A 19,290-nucleotide genomic window follows, 5' to 3' on the forward strand; every position below is an offset into this window, starting at 1 on the left:
CAGATGGATGGAGCCAAATACAGGACCATTCTGGAAGAAAACCTGATGGAGTCTGCAAAAGACCTGAGACTGGGACGGAGATTTGTCTTCCAACAAGACAATGATCCAAAACATAAAGCAAAATCTACAATGGAATGGTTCAAAAATAAACATATCCAGGTGTTAGAATGGCCAAGTCAAAGTCCAGACCTGAATCCAATCGAGAATCTGTGGAAAGAACTGAAAACTGCTGTTCACAAATGCTCTCCATCCAACCTCACTGAGCTCGAGCTGTTTTGCAAGGAGGAATGGGAAAAAATGTCAGTCTCTCGATGTGCAAAACTGATAGAGACATACCCCAAGCGACTTACAGCTGTAATCGCAGCAAAAGGTGGCGCTACAAAGTATTAACTTAAGGGGGCTGAATAATTTTGCACGCCCAATTTTTCAGTTTTTGATTTGTTAAAAAAGTTTTAAATATCCAATAATTGTCGTTCCACTTCATGATTGTGTCCCACTTGTTGTTGATTCTTCACAAAAAAAATAAAGTTTTACATCTTTATGTTTGAAGCCTGAAATGTGGCAAAAGGTCGCAAAGTTCAAGGGGGCCGAATACTTTCGCAAGGCACTGTATCTGCAGAAACAGAGCAGCTCACTGTCTAGAGAAACAGAGCAGCTCACTGTCTGGAGAAACAGAGCAGCTCACTGTCTAGAGAAACAGAGCAGCTCACTGTCTAGATAAACAGAGCAGCTCACTGTCTGGAGAAACAGAGCAGCTCACTGTCTAGAGAAACAGAGCAGCTCACTGTCTGGAGAAACAGAGCAGCTCACTGTCTAGAGAAACAGAGCAGCTCACTGTCTGGAGAAACAGAGCAGCTCACTGTCTGGAGAAACAGAGCAGCTCACTGTCTAGAGAAACAGAGCAGCTCACTGTCTGGAGAAACAGAGCAGCTCACTGTCTGGAGAAACAGAGCAGCTCACTGTCTGGAGAAACAGAGCAGCTCACTGTCTGGAGAAACAGAGCAGCTCACTGTCTGGAGAAACAGAGCAGCTCACTGTCTGGAGAAACAGAGCAGCTCACTGTCTAGAGAAACAGAGCAGCTCACTGTCTAGAGAAACAGAGCAGCTCACTGTCTGGAGAAACAGAGCAGCTCACTGTCTGGAGAAACAGAGCAGCTCACTGTCTGGAGAAACAGAGCAGCTCACTGTCTAGAGAAACAGAGCAGCTCACTGTCTGGAGAAACAGAGCAGCTCACTGTCTAGAGAAACAGAGCAGCTCACTGTCTGGAGAAACAGAGCAGCTCACTGTCTGGAGAAACAGAGCAGCTCACTGTCTGGAGAAACAGAGCAGCTCACTGTCTGGAGAAACAGAGCAGCTCACTGTCTAGAGAAACAGAGCAGCTCACTATCTGGAGAAACAGAGCAGCTCACTATCTGCAGAAACAGAGCAGCTCACTGTCTGGAGAAACAGAGCAGCTCACTGTCTAGAGAAGCAGAGCAGCTCACTATCTGCAGAAACAGAGCAGCTCACTGTCTGGAGAAACAGAGCAGCTCACTGTCTAGAGAAACAGAGCAGCTCACTGTCTGGAGAAACAGAGCAGCTCACTGTCTAGAGAAACAGAGCAGCTCACTGTCTGGAGAAACAGAGCAGCTCACTGTCTGGAGAAACAGAGCAGCTCACTGTCTGGAGAAACAGAGCAGCTCACTGTCTAGAGAAACAGAGCAGCTCTGCTCACTGTCTGGAGAAACAGAGCAGCTCTGCTCACTGTCTGGAGAAACAGAGCAGCTCACTGTCTGCAGAAACAGAGCAGCTCACTGTCTGGAGAAACAGAGCAGCTCACTGTCTAGAGAAACAGAGCAGCTCTGCTCACTGTCTGGAGAAACAGAGCAGCTCTGCTCACTGTCTGGAGAAACAGAGCAGCTCACTGTCTGGAGCAGTCTAGCAGTCTAGAGAAACAGAGCAGCTCACTATCTGCAAAAACAGAGCAGCTCACTGTCTAGAGAAACAGAGCAGCTCACTGTCTAGAGAAACAGAGCAGATCACTGTCTGGAGAAACAGAGCAGCTCACTGTCTAGAGAAACAGAGCAGCTCACTGTCTAGAGAAACAGAGCAGATCACTGTCTGGAGAAACAGAGCAGCTCACTGTCTGCAGAAACAGAGCAGCTCACTGTCTGGAGAAACAGAGCAGCTCACTGTCTGCAGAAACAGAGCAGCTCACTGTCTGGAGAAACAGAGCAGCTCTGCTCACTGTCTGGAGAAACAGAGCAGCTCACTGTCTAGAGAAACAGAGCAGCTCACTGTCTGCAGAAACAGAGCAGCTCACTGTCTGGAGAAACAGAGCAGCTCACTGTCTAGAGAAACAGAGCAGCTCTGCTCACTGTCTGGAGAAACAGAGCAGCTCTGCTCACTGTCTGGAGAAACAGAGCAGCTCTGCTCACTGTCTGGAGAAACAGAGCAGCTCTGCTCACTGTCTGGAGAAACAGAGCAGCTCACTGTCTGGAGAAACAGCTGGGACAGAACATGGTAGCTGGAGGATGTGGATGTGGCTGTGATACGGTGTGTCCTGACCTCTCCATAGGAAGGAGACGAGGCTGTGAGACGGTGTGACCCCTGACCCCTCCATAGGAAGGAGAGGAGGCTGTGAGACGGTGTGACCCCTGACCTCTCCATAGGAAAGAGAGGAGGCTGTGAGACAGTGTGACCCCTGACCTCTCCATAGGAAGGAGAGGAGGCTGTGAGACGGTGTGACCCCTGACCTCTCCATAGGAAGGAGAGGAGACGGTGTGACCCCTGACCTCTCCATAGGAAGGAGAGGAGGCTGTGAGACGGTGTGACCCCTGACCTCTCCATAGGAAGGAGAGGAGGCTGTGAGACAGTGTGACCCATGACCTCTCCATAGGAAGGAGAGGAGGCTGTGAGACGGTGTAACCTCTGACCTCTCCATAGGAAGGAGAGAAGACGGTGTGACCCCTGACCTCTCCATAGGAAGGAGAGGAGGCTGTGAGACGGTGTGAGCCCTGACCTCTCCATAGGAAGGAGAGGAGGCTGTGAGACAGTGTGACCCATGACCTCTCCATAGGAAGGAGAGGAGGCTGTGAGACGGTGTAACCTCTGACCTCTCCATAGGAAGGAGAGAAGACGGTGTGACCCCTGACCTCTCCATAGGAAGGAGAGGAGGCTGTGAGACGGTGTGACCCCTGACCTCTCCATAGGAAGGAGAGGAGGCTGTGAGACGGTGTGACCCCTGACCTCTCCATAGGAAGGAGAGGAGGCTGTGAGACGGTGTGAGCCCTGACCTCTCCATAGGAAGGAGAGGAGGCTGTGAGACGGTGTGACCCCTGACCTCTCCATAGGAAGGAGAGGAGGCTGTGAGACGGTGTGACCCCTGACCTCTCCATAGGAAGGAGAGGAGGCTGTGAGATGGTGTGACCCCTGACCTCTCCATAGGAAGGAGAGGAGGCTGTGAGACGGTGTGACCCCTGACCTCTCCATCGGAAGGAGAGGAGGCTGTGAGACGGTGTGACCCCTGACCTCTCCATAGGAAGGAGGAGGCTGTGAGACGGTGTGACCCCTGACCTCTCCATAGGAAGGAGAGGAGGCTGTGAGATGGTGTGACCCCTGACCTCTCCATAGGAAGGAGAGGAGGCTGTGAGACGGTGTGACCCCTGACCTCTCCATAGGAAGGAGAGGAGGCTGTGAGACGGTGTGACCCCTGACCCAGGGGTTCCTTAACTTTTTCAGCCTGGGACCCAAATTAGAAATTCAGTGTTTTCCTGGGACCCAAGCCCACGGAAATATGCAACTATACGTACATATTGGTACATTTCATTACCCTTATTCCTAAAACAAATGCAATATAGACAAACACAAATAAAATATCAATTTAAATTTCTAATCATGTTTATTCTGCCCTACCAAGCTAAAAGGCCGTAACTTCTCATAGCGCGAAACTGAGAAAAATGGGCTTTAATTTACCTTTGGTTTCATAGTATCTTCATCCAGTTACTGCTAACATTATCATTTTCTCCAGACCACAGTACGAGGCAGGATACTTGTCCACGTGATTAAACATGTATTTAATGTAGCAAAACATGACATGAACTCATTTTAGACCAAACGAGCAGCTACTGCCTTGTTGCTTGGTAGGGCAGCATTGCTCCTCCTTAAAAACACTCTGTATCTGTCTAGGTTGGAACTGGTGCTGTTAAAAATACAATATTTGTTTTTTATTCTGAACATGAATAAACCGATTGATTAAATCCCACAGGTTGAAGTTTTCAACAAGCACGTCTATTCTGGGCTCAGGTTTAGACTCAGAGGTGATACATTTTAGACAAGAGGTGATACTCAGCATTGAGTCTGTTTCTGTACTTGTTTTTTCTTAAGTACGTCAGAGTTGAGAACCCGGACTGACACGGGTACGTGGTACCACCTTGGACCAGAACATCTACTGCTTCCTCAGTCAGGCAGGAGGCCACTTCCTGCTGGAGATGAACAACCCAGAACTGTGTGAGTGGGTTCTCAGTCAGACAGGAGACCACTTCCTGTTGTAGATGAATAACCCAGAACTGTGGGTTCTTAGTCAGGCAAGATACCACTTCCTGTTGTAGATGAACAACCCAGAACTGTGTGAGTGGGATCTCAGTCAGACAGGATACCACTTCCTGTTGTAGATGAACAATCCAGAACTGTGTGAGTGAGTTCTCAGTCAGACAGGAGACCACTTCCTGTTGTAGATGAACAACCCAGAACTGTGTGAGTGGGTTCTCAGTCAGACAGGAGACCACTTCCTGTTGTAGATGAACAACCCAGAACTGTGTGAGTGGGTTCTCAGTCAGACAGGATACCACTTCCTGTTGTAGATGAACAATCCAGAACTGGGTGAGTGAGTTCTCAGTCAGACAGGAGACAACTTCCTGTTGTAGATGAACAACCCAGAACTGTGTGAGTGGGTTCTCAGTCAGACAGGAGACCACTTCCTGTTGTAGATGAACAACCCAGAACTGTGTGAGTGGGTTCTCAGTCAGCTATTAGCTGTGTACAAGGCCAGGGGAATGTTAGCTATTAGCTGTGTACAAGGCCAGGGGATTGTTAGCTATCATCTGTGTACAAGGCCAGGGGATTGTTAGCTATTATCTGTGTACAAGGCCAGGGGATTGTTAGCTATTATCTGTGTACAAGGCCAGGGGATTGTTAGCTATTATCTGTGTACAAGGCCAGGGGGTTGTTAGCTATTATCTGTGTACAAGGCCAGGGGATTGTTAGCTATTATCTGTGTACAAGGCCAGGGGAATGTTAGAAAGAGAAACATCTACTACTATGAGGGTTAGTTAGTTACTCCCATATGTCTGCTGATCAGCACCTGTTAGAAAATGACAACAACGCCTTGCTAGCTGACTCACTGTTCCACTGTCGAAGCACTGTTTCCAGAAGGACTGTTTCCCAGAAGGAGTGTTTCCCAGAACCACTGTTTCCAGAAGGATTGTTTCCCAGAAGGACTGTTTCCCTGAATGACTGTTTCCCTGAATGACTGTTTCCCAGAAGGACTGTTTCCCAGAAGGACTGTTTCCCAGAAGGACCGTTTCCCAGAAGGACCGTTTCCCAGAAGGACCGTTTCCCTGAATGACTGTTTCCCAGAAGGACCGTTTCCCAGAAGGACCGTTTCCCAGAAGGACCGTTTCCCTGAATCACTGTTTCCCAGAAGCACCGTTTCCCAGAAGCACCGTTTCCAAGAAGCATCCTGCTCTGAAAGACCTCCCTGGGTTTACCGTCACGCCGTGTTTTGATCAGGACGTGCGTGTCCTTTTATTAATTCGTTGCTTTTCAGAGACTCCTTACTCAGCACTTCCCCTTGTGAGCGCTCCCGTTTATTCCTCAACGTTTGTGTGACACTAAGAGAGAGAAACTCATCGCCGTATTTGCGTTTCATGACGATTGAGCTCAGTCGGAACTAGTAGCTACCATGAGTCCATTTGATGACTGCGGTGGGTGGATGGCTGGTGGGAACGACAAGTCAATGGCCGACAGAGCTACAGCGGTGGGTGGATGGCTGGTGGGAACGACACGTCAATGGCCGACAGAGCTACAGCGGTGGGTGGATGGCTGGTGGGAACGACACGTCAATGGCCGACAGAGCTACAGCGGTTGGGTCTCGGGAGTGATCTTCAAGAAAACGGGCTGGGGATCGAACCAGGGTCTGTAGTGACGCCTCTAGCACTGAGATGCAATGCCTTAGACCGCCGCGCCACTCGGCCAAATCAATTAACATCCAGTAATCAATTAAATAATTGATTATAATTGATTAAATAATTGATTAAGGAAAGCTGTACCCACCTCTTCATAGCTAGAAGGAGAAGAGGCTCCCTGGCTGTTTGCCTGAGTGGAGGGCTGGAGCGTGAGGTGGAGGTGGGTGTCTGGAACAGGATTAGGGGGTGTCTCTGCCGGCCCTTCCCAGCCCAGGGTGCTCTGCTGGGGGGGACAGGTCTGGTAGGCTGCCCGGCGCTCTGGAGAGAAGCTATCCCACAGGCCTGAGATAGCTTCAGATACTACAGCCAGACCAGTCTGTCCCGGGCTCAGCACACCGCTACAAACCAACTTCTCCAGTGTCTGTCTGTAGAACAACAAGTACCTGGGGAGAAATAGAGAGATGGGGGAGAGAGAGATGGGGGAGAGAGAGAGGGATGGGGGGAGAGAGTGATGGGGATGGGAGAAAGAGAGGGATGGGGAGAGAGAGATGGGGATGGAGGGAGAGAGAGGGTGATTGGGGAGAGAGAGAGATAGGGATGGGAGAGAGAGAGGGATGGGGAGAGAGAGGGTGATGGGGAGAGAGAGAGGGATTGGGGAGAGAGTGATGGGGAGAGAGAGAGGATGATTGGGGAGAGAGATAGATAGGGATGGGAGAGAGGGATGGGGAGAGAGAGAGGGATGGGAGAGAGAGAGAGATGGGGAGAGAGTGATGGGGAGAAAGAGAGGGATTGGGGAGAGAGTGATGGGGAGAGAGAGAGAGGGTGATTGGGGAGAGAGATAGATAGGGATGGGAGAGAGGGATGGGGAGAGAGAGAGGGATGGGGAGAGTGAGGGTGATTGGGGAGAGAGATAGATAGGGATGGGGGAGAGAGAGGGATGGGGAGAGAGAGAGGGATGGGAGAGAGTGAGGGTGATTGGGGAGAGAGATAGATAGGGATGGGAGAGAGAGAGGGATGGGGAGAGAGAGAGGGATTGGGGAGAGAGAGAGGGTGATTGGGGAGAGAGAGAGAGAGAGGATGATGGGGTGAGAGAAGGATGGGGGAGAGGGAGAGGGTGATGGAGAGAGAGAGAGGGATGGGGGAGAGAGAGAGGGTGATTGGGGAGAGAGATATATAGGGATGGGAGAGAGAGCGGGATGGGGAGAGAGAGAGGGATGGGGAGAGAGTGAGGGTGATTGGGGAGAGAGATAGATAGGGATGAGAGAGGGATGGGGGGAGAGAGTGAGGGTGATTGGGGAGAGAGATAGATAGGGATGGGAGAGAGAGAGGGATGGGGAGAGAGAGGGATTGGGGAGAGAGAGAGAGAGGGATGGGAGAGAGGATGATGGGGTGAGAGAGAAGGATGGGGGAGAGAGAGAGGGTGATGGAGAGAGAGAGAGGGATGGGGGAGAGAGAGGGATGGGGAGAGAGAGATATGGATGAATAGAGAGATATGAATGGCAGAGAGAGATAGGGATGGGAGAGCGAGAGAGGGTGAAGGGGTGATAGAGAGGGATGGAGAGAGAGAGAGGGTGAAGGGAGAGAGAGAGGGATGGAGAGAGAGAGAGGGTGATGGGGAGAGGGTGAGGGGGAGAGAGAGAGGGTTATGGGGAGAGTGAGATATGGATGGGAGAGAGAGAGGTTCATGGGGAGAGAGAGATAGGGATGGGAGAGAGAGAGGGTTATGGGGAGAGAGAGGGTTATGGGGAGAGAGAGATCATAGCTGTTTTATGGAGGTTCTACATTAATTTGGTGAAATGAGTCCCTTTTTTAAACCCCTCTCCATGGTCAGAGGTGCACCTCAGTGCCCCCGGCTATAAATCCCCTCGTGCTGAATCCTTGATCCCCAGCCACAGGCCAGGAGAGCACTAACTCAACGCACTACGGACAGTTAAAACATCTCAACGGAGACAGGACATCTAATAGAAGCAACCTGCCAAGGCTGAAATTCTGACAGATTGTTCATTCAAAAATATGACTTCAGTTTCATTTGAATTTTGGGGAGTAGCTTCAACTGAGACTTAAGGCGGGGACAGAATAGTCCCTTGAGAAGTATCTTCTGTTGTCACTCATTCTGTCAGTAAATTAGTCTATAATCAGACTGTCTATAGGTTGGTCTATAATCAGACTGTCTATAGGTTGGTCTATAATCAGACTGTCTATAGGTTGGTCTATAAACAGACTGTGAGTAAATTGGTCTATAATCAGACTGTCTATAGGTTGGTCTATAATCAGACTGACAATAAATTGGTCTATAATCTGACTGTCTATAGGTTGGTCTATAATCAGACTGTCTATAGGTTGGTCTATAATCAGACTGTCTATAGGTTGGTCTATAATCAGACTGTCTATAGGGTGGTCTATAATCAGACTGTCCATAGGTTGGTCTATAATCAGACTGTCTATAGGTTGGTCTATAATCAGACTGTCTATAGGTTGGTCTATAAACAGACTGTCTATAGGTTGGTCTATAATCAGACTGTCTATAGGTTGGTCTATAATCAGACTGTCTATAGGTTGGTCTATAATCAGACTGTCTATAGGTTGGTCTATAATCAGACTGTCAATAGGTTGGTCTATAATCAGACTGTCTATAGGTTGGTCTATAAACAGACTGTCTATAGGTTGGTCTATAATCAGACTGTCTATAGGTTGGTCTATAATCAGACTGTCTATAGGTTGGTCTATAATCAGACTGTCCATAGGTTGGTCTATAATCAGACTGTCAATAGGTTGGTCTATAATCAGACTGTCTATAGGTTGGTCTATAAACAGACTGTGAGTAAATTGGTCTATAATCAGACTGTCAGTAAATTAGTCTATAATCAGACTGTCTATAGGTTGGTCTATAATCAGACTGTATATAGGTTGGTCTATAATCAGACTGTCAATAAATTGGTCTATAATCAGACTGTCTATAGGTTGGTCTATAATCAGACTGACAATAAATTGGTCTATAATCTGACTGTCTATAGGTTGGTCTATAATCAGACTGTCTATAGGTTGGTCTATAATCAGACTGTCTATAGGTTGGTCTATAATCAGACTGTCTATAGGGTGGTCTATAATCAGACTGTCCATAGGTTGGTCTATAATCAGACTGTCTATAGGTTGGTCTATAATCAGACTGTCTATAGGTTGGTCTATAAACAGACTGTCTATAGGTTGGTCTATAATCAGACTGTCTATAGGTTGGTCTATAATCAGACTGTCACAGATGAAGCCCTACTCCTAGACAACATGCTTTTCAGTCTAAAACATGGGTCCATCTACATCCGGGAAACCAGCCCAAAGAGAGAGTGAGTGCCTGCCCCATGACCCACCCTGCCAGGGTTTCTGTTGTGGAAAAGCCAATAAATCAAATTGTCCGGGAGAAGAAACAATCCCATTGTGAAATGTTTTATAGCCTCTACACTGATGGTCAGCTGTATAGCCTCTACACTGATGGTCAGCTGTATAGCCTCTACACTGATGGAAATACTAGATGACTGGTCAGCTGTATAGCCTCTACACTGATGGTCAGCTGTATAGCCTCTACACTGATGGTCAGCTGTATAGCCTCTACACTGATGGTCAGCTGTATAGCCTCTACACTGATGGTCAGCTGTATAGCCTCTACACTGACGGTCAGCTGTATAGCCTCTACACTGATGGTCAGCTGTATAGCCTCTACACTGATGGTCAGCTGTATAGCCTCTACACTGATGGTCAGCTGTATAGACTCTACACTGACGGTCAGCTGTATAGCCTCTACACTGACGGTCAGCTGTATAGCCTCTACACTGATGGTCAGCTGTATAGACTCTACACTGACGGTCAGCTGTATAGACTCTACACTGACGGTCAGCTGTATAGCCTCTACACTGACGGTCAGCTGTATAGCCTCTACACTGATGGTCAGCTGTATAGCCTCTACACTGATGGTCAGATGTATAGCCTCTACACTGATGGTCAGCTGTATAGCCTCTACACTGATGGTCAGCTGTATAGCCTCTACACTGATGGTCAGCTGTATAGTCTCTACACTGATGGTCAGCTGTATAGCCTCTACACTGACGGTCAGCTGTATAGCCTCTACACTGATGGTCAGCTGTATAGCCTCTACACTGATGGTCAGCTGTATAGCCTCTACACTGATGGTCAGCTGTATAGCCTCTACACTGATGGTCAGCTGTATAGTCTCTACACTGATGGTCAGCTGTATAGCCTCTACACTGACGGTCAGCTGTATAGCCTCTACACTGATGGTCAGCTGTATAGCCTCTACACTGATGGTCAGCTGTATAGCCTCTACACTGATGGTCAGCTGTATAGCCTCTACACTGATGGTCAGCTGTATAGTCTCTACACTGATGGTCAGCTGTATAGCCTCTACACTGATGGTCAGCTGTATAGCCTCTACACTGATGGTCAGCTGTATATCCTCTACACTGATGGTCAGCTGTATAGTCTCTACACTGATGGTCAGCTGTATAGCCTCTACACTGATGGTCAGCTGTATATCCTCTACACTGATGGTCAGCTGTATATCCTCTACACTGATGGTCGGCTGTATAGCCTCTACACTGATGGTCAGCTGTATAGCCTCTACACTGATGGAAATACCAGTTGACTAGTCAGCTGTATAGCCTCTACACTGATGGTCAGCTGTATAGCCTCTACACTGATGGTCAGCTGTATAGCCTCTACACTGATGGTCAGCTGTATAGCCTCTACACTGATGGTCAGCTGTATAGCCTCTACACTGATGGAAATACCAGTTGACTGTATGTGACATTTCACATTCTTAAAATAAAGTGTTGATCCTAACTGACATAAATCAGGGAATTGTTACTCGGATTAAATGTCAGGATTAGTGAAAAACTGAGTTGAAATGTATTTTTGCTAAGGTGTATGTAAACTTCCGACTTCAAATTATATATATATCTCCTAGGCCTATTGGTTTGTATGAATCTGGGATCTATCGTCCCAAAACTGTCCCAGAGTCTGTTTGTAACAGGGCTATTTCTTTCTCGACAAGCTGACCAATAGAATAGGTGGCCTAGACTTTTCTACTATAGTAGATTGCCATAGGCTAGCGATGTTGCTGTTCGCTACTCGTTAACCCTGGCACGAGCCCCCACCCTTCAAACTCCAGGATGTTGGTTAGAGAGTTGATGGAGGTCTGAGAGGGGGCGGAGTCATCCAGAGTCTCCTCTGCAGAGTCTTCCTCACTGGTCTCAGTCAGGTCCTCTCCGTCATCCCCGCCATGACGTCTGAAGCCACCAGGTCTTCTGGAGCGCGGGGAGGAGGGGGAGGGGAGGGGAGGAGGAGGAGGGGGAGGGGAGGAAAGGGGGGAGGGGAGGAGGGGGAGAGGAGGAAGGGGAGGGGAGGGGGAGGAGGGGGGAGGGGAGGAGGGGAGGGGAGGAAAGGGGGGAGGGGAGGAGGGGGAGAGGAGGAAGGGGAGGGGAGGGGAGGAGGAGGAGGGGGGAGGGGAGGGGGAAAGAGGGGAGGAGGGGGAGGGGAGGGGAGGAAAGGGGGAGGGGGAGGGGAGGAAAGGGGGAGGGGAGGAGGGGGAGGGGGAAAGAGGGGAGGAGGAGGAGGGGAGGAGGGGGAGGGGAGGAAAGGGGGAGGGGAGGGGGAAAGAGGGGAGGAGGGGGAGGGGAGGGGAGGAGGAGGAGGAGGGGAGGGGAGGGGGGGAGGTAGAAAGAGGGGAGGAGGGAACACGTTTTTAATGTAAGACTGAAAAAAGAAGCTAATTGACATCTACAATAACAATATAAATTGATTTTGCATATAAGTGTTGTGTATAAATAACTGTAGTTGATCAATAACATGGGTAGATGATCAATAACATGGGTAGATGTGAATTAACAACTGTAGTTGATCAATAACATGGGTAGATGTGTATTAACAACTGTAGTTGATCAATAACATGGGTAGATGTGAATAAACAACTGTAGTTGATCAATAACATGGGTAGATGATCAATAACATGGGTAGATGATCAATAACATGGGTAGATGTGTATTAACAACTGTAGTTGAGCAATAACATGGGTAGATGTGAATAAACAACTGTAGTTGATCAATAACATGGGTAGATGATCAATAACATGGGTAGATGATCAATAACATGGGTAGATGATCAATAACATGGGTAGATGTGAATAAACAACTGTAGTTGATCAATAACATGGGTAGATGTGTATTAACAACTGTAGTTGATCAATAACATGGGTAGATGATCAATAACATGGGTAGATGATCAATAACATGGGTAGATGATCAATAACATGGGTAGATGATCAATAACATGGGTAAATGTGAATAAACTGTAGTTGATCAATAACATGGGTAGATGCTGCCCCCCAGTGGTAATCTCTACTAACTGCAGGTGGCACGCTGTACTTAGGGAAAGGGGACACCTAGTCACTGAAATGTGTCTTCAGCTTTTTACCCACAAACCCCTCTGACTCAGAGAGGGGCAGTGGGCTGCCTTAACCCACGTCATCCGCGCCCTGGGAGCTGCTGTTGTTAACTACCTCGCTCAACGGCAGAACGGAAGGTTTTTTCACCCATCTTGTCAGCTCGGGGATTCAAACCAACAACCTTTCAGTTACTGGCCCAATGCTCTTAACCCGCTAGGCTACCTGCCGCCTAGGCGTTGCACCAGTATCTATGGAGGCGGCAGGTAGCCTAGTGGTTAGAGCGTTGGACTAGTAACCGAAAGGTTGCTGGATCAAATCCCCGAGCTGACAAAGTAAAAATCTGCCGTTCTGACCCTGAACAAGACAGTTAACCCCACTGTTCCTAGACCAGTTAACCCACTGTTCCTAGACCAGTTAACCCACTGTTCCTAGACCAGTTAACCCCACTGTTCCTAGACCAGTTAACCCACTGTTCCTAGACCAGTTAACCCACTGTTCCTAGACCAGTTAACCCACTGTTCCTAGACCAGTTAACCCACTGTTCCTAGACCAGTTAACCCACTGTTCCTAGACCAGTTAACCAGTTAACCCCCTGTTCCCAGACCAGTTAACCCACTGTTCCTAGACCAGTTAACCCACTGTTCCTAGACCAGTTAACCCCACTGTTCCTAGACCAGTTAACCAGACCAGTTAACCACCTGTTCCTAGACCAGTTAACCACCTGTTCCTAGACCAGTTAACCCACTGTTCCTAGACCAGTTAACCCACTGTTCCTAGACCAGTTAACCCACTGTTCCCAGACCAGTTAACCCACTGTTCCTAGACCAGTTAACCCACTGTTCCTAGACCAGTTAACCCCCTGTTCCTAGACCAGTTAACCCACTGTTCCTAGACCAGTTAACCCACTGTTCCTAGACCAGTTAACCCCACTGTTCCTAGACCAGTTAACCCCACTGTTCCTAGACCAGTTAACCCCCTGTTCCTAGACCAGTTAACCCACTGTTCCTAGACCAGTTAACCCACTGTTCCTAGACCAGTTAACCCACTGTTCCTAGACCAGTTAACCCACTGTTCCCAGACCAGTTAACCCACTGTTCCCAGACCAGTTAACCCACTGTTCCCAGACCAGTTAACCCACTGTTCCTAGACCAGTTAACCCACTGTTCCCAGACCAGTTAACCCACTGTTCCTAGACCAGTTAACCCACTGTTCCTAGACCAGTTAACCCACTGTTCCTAGACCAGTTAACCCACTGTTCCTAGACCAGTTAACCCCCTGTTCCTAGACCAGTTAACCCCCTGTTCCTAGACCAGTTAACCCCACTGTTCCTAGACCAGTTAACCCACTGTTCCTAGACCAGTTAACCCCACTGTTCCTAGACCAGTTAACCCCACTGTTCCCTAGACCAGTTAACCCACTGTTCCCTAGACCAGTTAACCCACTGTTCCCAGACCAGTTAACCCACTGTTCCCCCGGTAGGCCGTCATTGTAAATAAGAATTAGTTCTTAACTGACTTGCCTAGTTAAATAAAGGTTAAATAAAAAAAACTAGTGTATGTCAATGGTAGTAGTGTACCTGCTGTGTGACTGCAGCCTCCGGTACTCTGCCCTCACTTCCTCCAAGCTGCACGGCCCGTCTTCATTACCGAGGAATATCCCTAAACACGTTGGTGAATAAGAAACCGTGCCCTTAATCACAGAGCGTGGTTTTTTCTGTACACATCAAAAGGGCATAGGGCTCCTCTCACCTTTCAGGAGCATCAGTCTGCTCAGGTGGGCTTCCTGTTCTTTCAGAAATCCTTTGGCGTGGTCCAAGATCTTCCACTGACCGACCAGACAACATTACAATGACACTTTACAATACAACACATTCAACTGAGGTTTCCACTTTTATCTGATCCATAATACCAATTTATCACCAGGTAGGTGAAGATCTACCTGCATGGCCAGGTAGGTGAAGATCTACCTGCCTCACCAGGTAGGTGAACATCTACCTGCAGGGCCAGGTAGGTGAAGATCTACTTGCCTCACCAGGTAGGTGAAGATCTACCGGCCTCACCAGGTAGGTGAAGATCTACCTGCCTCACCAGGTAGGTGAAGATCTACCTGCAGGGCCAGGTAGCTGAAGATCTACCTGCCTCACCAGGTAGGTGAAGATCTACCTGCCTCACCAGGTAGGTGAAGATCTACATGCATGGCCAGGTAGGTGAAGTCCTACCTGTATGGCCAGGTAGGTGAAGATCTACCTGCATGGCCAGGTAGGTGAAGATCTACCTGCATGGCCAGGTAGGTGAAGATATACCTGCATGGCCAGGTAGGTGAAGATCTACCTGCATGGCCAGGTAGGTGAGGATCTACCTGCATGGCCAGGTAGGTGAAGATATACCTGCATCACCAGGTAGGTGAGGATCTACCTGCATGGCGAGGTAGGTGAGTATCTACCTGCATGGCCAGGTAGGTGAAGATCTACCTGCATCACCAGGTAGGTGAGGATCTACCTGCATGGCCAGGTAGGTGAAGCCCCAAATCACACCCTCTCAGCCCCAAATCACACCCTCTCAACCCAGCAACAGTTAGCTAGCTAGCCCCAAATCACACCCTCTCAACCCAGCAACAGTTAGCCAGCTAGCCCCAAATCACACCCTCTCCACCCAGCAACAGTTAGCTAGCTAGCCCCAAATCACACTATCTCTACCCAGCAACAGTTAGCCAGCTAGCCCCAAATCACACTCTACCCAGCAACAGTTAGCTAGCTAGCCCCAAATCACACCCTCTCTACCCAGCAAGTTAGCCAGCTAGCCACAAATCACATTCTCTCTACCCAGCAACAGTTAGCCAGCTAGCCCCAAATCACACTATCTCTACCCAGCAACAGTTAGTGTGATTTGGGGCTAGCTGGCTATCTCTACCCAGCAACAGTTAGCCCCAATCACACTCTACCCAGCAACAGTTAGCCCCAATCACACTCTACCCAGCAACAGTTAGCTAGCTAGCCCCAAATCACACCCTCTCTACCCAGCAAGTTAGCCCCAAATCACACTCTACCCAGCAACAGTTAGCTAGCTAGCCCCAAATCACACCCTCTCTACCCAGCAAGTTAGCCCCAGTCACACTCTCTACCTAGCAACAGTTAGCCCAGCAACAGTTAGCCAGCTAGCCCCAAATCACACCCTCTCTACCCAGCAAGTTAGCCCCAGTCACACTCTCTACCTAGCAACAGTTAGCCCAGCAACAGTTAGCCAGCTAGCCCCAAATCACACCCTCTCTACCCAGCAACAGCTAGCTAGCTAGTTTCTCTATAGTAACTGACCAAAAATATTTTCACACAACAGTTAGCTACACATGAAGGAGAGAACAAGGAAGATATTTCAGATTGTTAGCCATGTATATTTAACTCACCTTAGCAGGCATCTTGTTGGATGTGGGGCAGACCACGGTGTTGAGTGTCTCGAACAGGGTGGCCAGGTTGGCCCGGTGTCGGGCCTGCAGAGCCCGTCTTCTCTCCTTCTGGTGCTCCTCCATGTCCCGTTTCCTCCGGAGCCCGGTCGGATCGGTACAACCTCGTCTGGACATACCTGATCTATTCATGGGTTATATAAAATAATAATAAGACACTACACGGGTTAATAATCGAGTTGTTTCTCTTCCCATTAAGAGTTATATCGGTCAACAACAACAAGATGGCTACCGAGCACTGATGGCTGTTTTAGCTACTTGATTAAGTTTAGAGTTGGATAATATATCCACAGACCTTTATTATGTTGTTGTTGCTACCTTACCTTTTTGAAATCCTTTATAAATGTATGTTAACAAACTGTCCACGTTTTCTGTTGAGTTGTTATGGAAAGTGATCTATAGTGTGTGTGGTTTTTCGTGTAGGATGTGGCTACATGAACCGCGGTAAAGAGGCTCCAACCGTCTCATCAACCGGCAGTATTGAGATCAGTGATGCCAACGTAGCAATTTTGTTGCTAGATTTAGCAACTTTTCAGAGTACCCTAGCAACAAAAAAAATCCAACTGCACCTAGCAACAAATTTAGCTACTTAAAAAAAAAATACTATTTTTTTTAGCAACTTTTGATGAAGTGACTCAAACGCTAAAATGCATTTTTCCTCTAAATGACACAAAAAAAACCCCGATGTTCTCAGTCACAACACACGTGTCTGGCTGCAAAAGTGCGTCGTGAGTGACGTCAGCAGCAGGCGCTCAGCAGCAATTTCGGCAAATTGCAAATTCACCGTCGGCTGACTGCAGCAGTAATAGTAGTAGTAGTAGTGGTAGTACGGGTTCCACGAGACAAAACCCAATGAATATAGTTGGTCACAAATGTTTTGATCCTGGACATAACTTACAACATCAATCAACATGTCTCAATCAAAATTGTACAGAAAGGAGTGGGAGTCTGTACCTGAATTTAAAGGGTGGCTGAAGCCGGTAATTGGGGGTGATTGACGGGCATACTGTGCGTACTGCAAATCAGATATGCTTCGCAAAAAAATGTATGACATCAAAAAAACATTGTGCTACCCCAAAGTATATAAATAAATCAAAACCTTTCAACCCCGCAACGCAGTCTACATCACCACAGTTGGTTAAGAGAGTGGAGAACTGCAGAAGCTACTATAGCAATGGCCACTGCAAAGCATTGTTCGCTGCTAGCATGCGACCATTTAAAGTACGGCTTGCAAAGCTGCCTTTTCAGATTCTGTGGCAGCAACAAACTTCCAAATGCACCGCACCAAGGGCACAGAAATTATTAGGGGAGTACTGGCGCCTTATTTTCCTCAAAAGGGTAACATCAGATGTGTAGGGGATGAAAAAATCAGTCCACTGATGTCAGTGTCTCGAAATACCTGGGTGTGGTGATTTGGTATTTCAACGCTAAAAAAAAGAACCGTTGTGTCCACATTTCTCGGGCTGGTTGAATTTGAGGGGTGGGGGGGGGGGGGGGGGGGGGGGGATGCTTGATCAATAGTAAAAGCGGTAGTTGAGTTTCTTGAGAAGTGTAACCTTAAAAAAAGAGAATCTTCAGGGCATTGGCACTGCTAATGCGTTCGTGATGACTGGGGTGCACAAGATTTTAAAGGAACAATGTGCATTTCCCAGTTTGGTTCTCATCCTCTGTGTGTCAGTCTTTACAACTGGCTGTCAGTGCAGCATCCAAAGAACCCGTCCCTAGGAGTGTTGAGTACTTAAACCATCCCTAGGAGTGTTGAGTACTTAAACCATCCCTAGGAGTGTTGAGTACTTAAACCATCCCTAGGAGTGTTGAGTACTTCATCAGGGAAACCATCCCTAGGTGTGTTGAGTACTTCATCAGGGAAACCATCCCTAGGTGTGTTGAGTACTTCATCAGGGAACCCATCCCTAGGTGTGTTGAGTACTTCATCAGGGAACCCATCCCTAGGAGTGTTGAGTACTTCATCAGGGAACCCATCCCTAGGAGTGTTGAGTACTTCATCAGGGAACCCATCCCTAGGAGTGTTGAGTACTTCATCAGGGAACCCATCCCTAGGAGTGTTGAGTACTTCATCAGGGAACCCATCACTAGGAGTGTTGAGTACTTAAACCATCCCTAGGAGTGTTGAGTACTTAACCCATCCCTAGGAGTGTTGAGTACTTAACCCATCCCTAGGAGTGTTGAGTACTTCATCAGGGAACCCATCCCTAGGAGTGTTGAGTACTTCATCAGGGAACCCATCCCTAGGAGTGTTGAGTACTTAAACCATCCCTAGGAGTGTTGAGTACTTAAACCATCCCTAGGAGTGTTGAGTACTTAAACCATCCCTAGGAGTGTTGAGTACTTAAACCATCCCTAGGAGTGTTGAGTACTTCATCAGGGAACCCATCCCTAGGAGTGTTGAGTACTTCATCAGGGAGACCATCCCTAGGAGTGTTGAGTACTTCATCAGGGAACCCATCCCTAGGAGTGTTGAGTACTTCATCAGGGAACCCATCCCTAGGAGTGTTGAGTACTTCATCAGGGAACCCATCCCTAGGAGTGTTGAGTACTTCATCAGGGAAACCATCCCTAGGAGTGTTGAGTACTTCATCAGGGAACCCATCCCTAGGAGTGTTGAGTACTTCATCAGGGAAACCATCCCTAGGAGTGTTGAGTACTTCATCAGAGATCCCATCCCTAGGAGTGTTGAGTACTTCATCAGAGATCCCATCCCTAGGAGTGTTGAGTACTTCATCAGAGATGATCCCATCCCTATGAGTGTTGAGTACTTCATCAGGGAACCCATCCCTAGGAGTGTTGAGTACTTAAACCATCCCTAGGAGTGTTGAGTACTTAACCCATCCCTAGGAGTGTTGAGTACTTCATCAGGGAAACCATCCCTAGGAGTGTTGAGTACTTAAACCATCCCTAGGAGTGTTGAGTACTTAACCCATCCCTAGGAGTGTTGAGTACTTCATCAGGGAAACCATCCCTAGGAGTGTTGAGTACTTAACCCATCCCTAGGTGTATTGAGTACTTCATCAGGGAACCCATCCCTAGGAGTGTTGAGTACTTCATCAGGGAAACCATCCCTAGGAGTGTTGAGTACTTAAACCATCCCTAGGAGTGTTGAGTACTTAAACCATCCCTAGGAGTGTTGAGTACTTAACCCATCCCTAGGAGTGTTGAGTACTTCATCAGGGAAACCATCCCTAGGAGTGTTGAGTACTTAA

General features: G+C 48.1%; 1 protein-coding gene across 2 annotated transcripts in view; it reads right to left on the bottom strand.

The window, feature by feature from the left end:
- The window catches only part of LOC118942845 (stimulated by retinoic acid gene 8 protein homolog), a 27,014-nt gene extending 10,267 nt beyond the window's left edge, over positions 1-16,747 (bottom strand). Inside the window, exons 1-6 of one of the 2 annotated variants that reach the window (XM_036956707.1) lie at positions 16,393-16,747; positions 16,013-16,193; positions 14,362-14,437; positions 14,190-14,271; positions 11,328-11,474; positions 6,314-6,608 (exon numbers count right to left, since the gene is read on the bottom strand). In XM_036956707.1, coding sequence (XP_036812602.1) covers positions 6,314-6,608; positions 11,328-11,474; positions 14,190-14,271; positions 14,362-14,437; positions 16,013-16,186 — 774 coding nt within the window. In that variant the 5' untranslated portion in view covers positions 16,187-16,193; positions 16,393-16,747. Of the gene's footprint in view, positions 1-6,313; positions 6,609-11,327; positions 11,478-14,189; positions 14,272-14,361; positions 14,438-16,012; positions 16,194-16,392 lie in introns of both variants that reach the window. The other variant, XM_036956706.1, reaches the window with a different exon arrangement.
- Positions 16,748-19,290: the final 2,543 nt, after the last annotated feature.

The sequence above is a fragment of the Oncorhynchus mykiss genome, chromosome 21 (assembly GCF_013265735.2).
Source record: "Oncorhynchus mykiss isolate Arlee chromosome 21, USDA_OmykA_1.1, whole genome shotgun sequence".
In the NCBI taxonomy this organism is placed as follows: domain Eukaryota; kingdom Metazoa; phylum Chordata; class Actinopteri; order Salmoniformes; family Salmonidae; genus Oncorhynchus; species Oncorhynchus mykiss.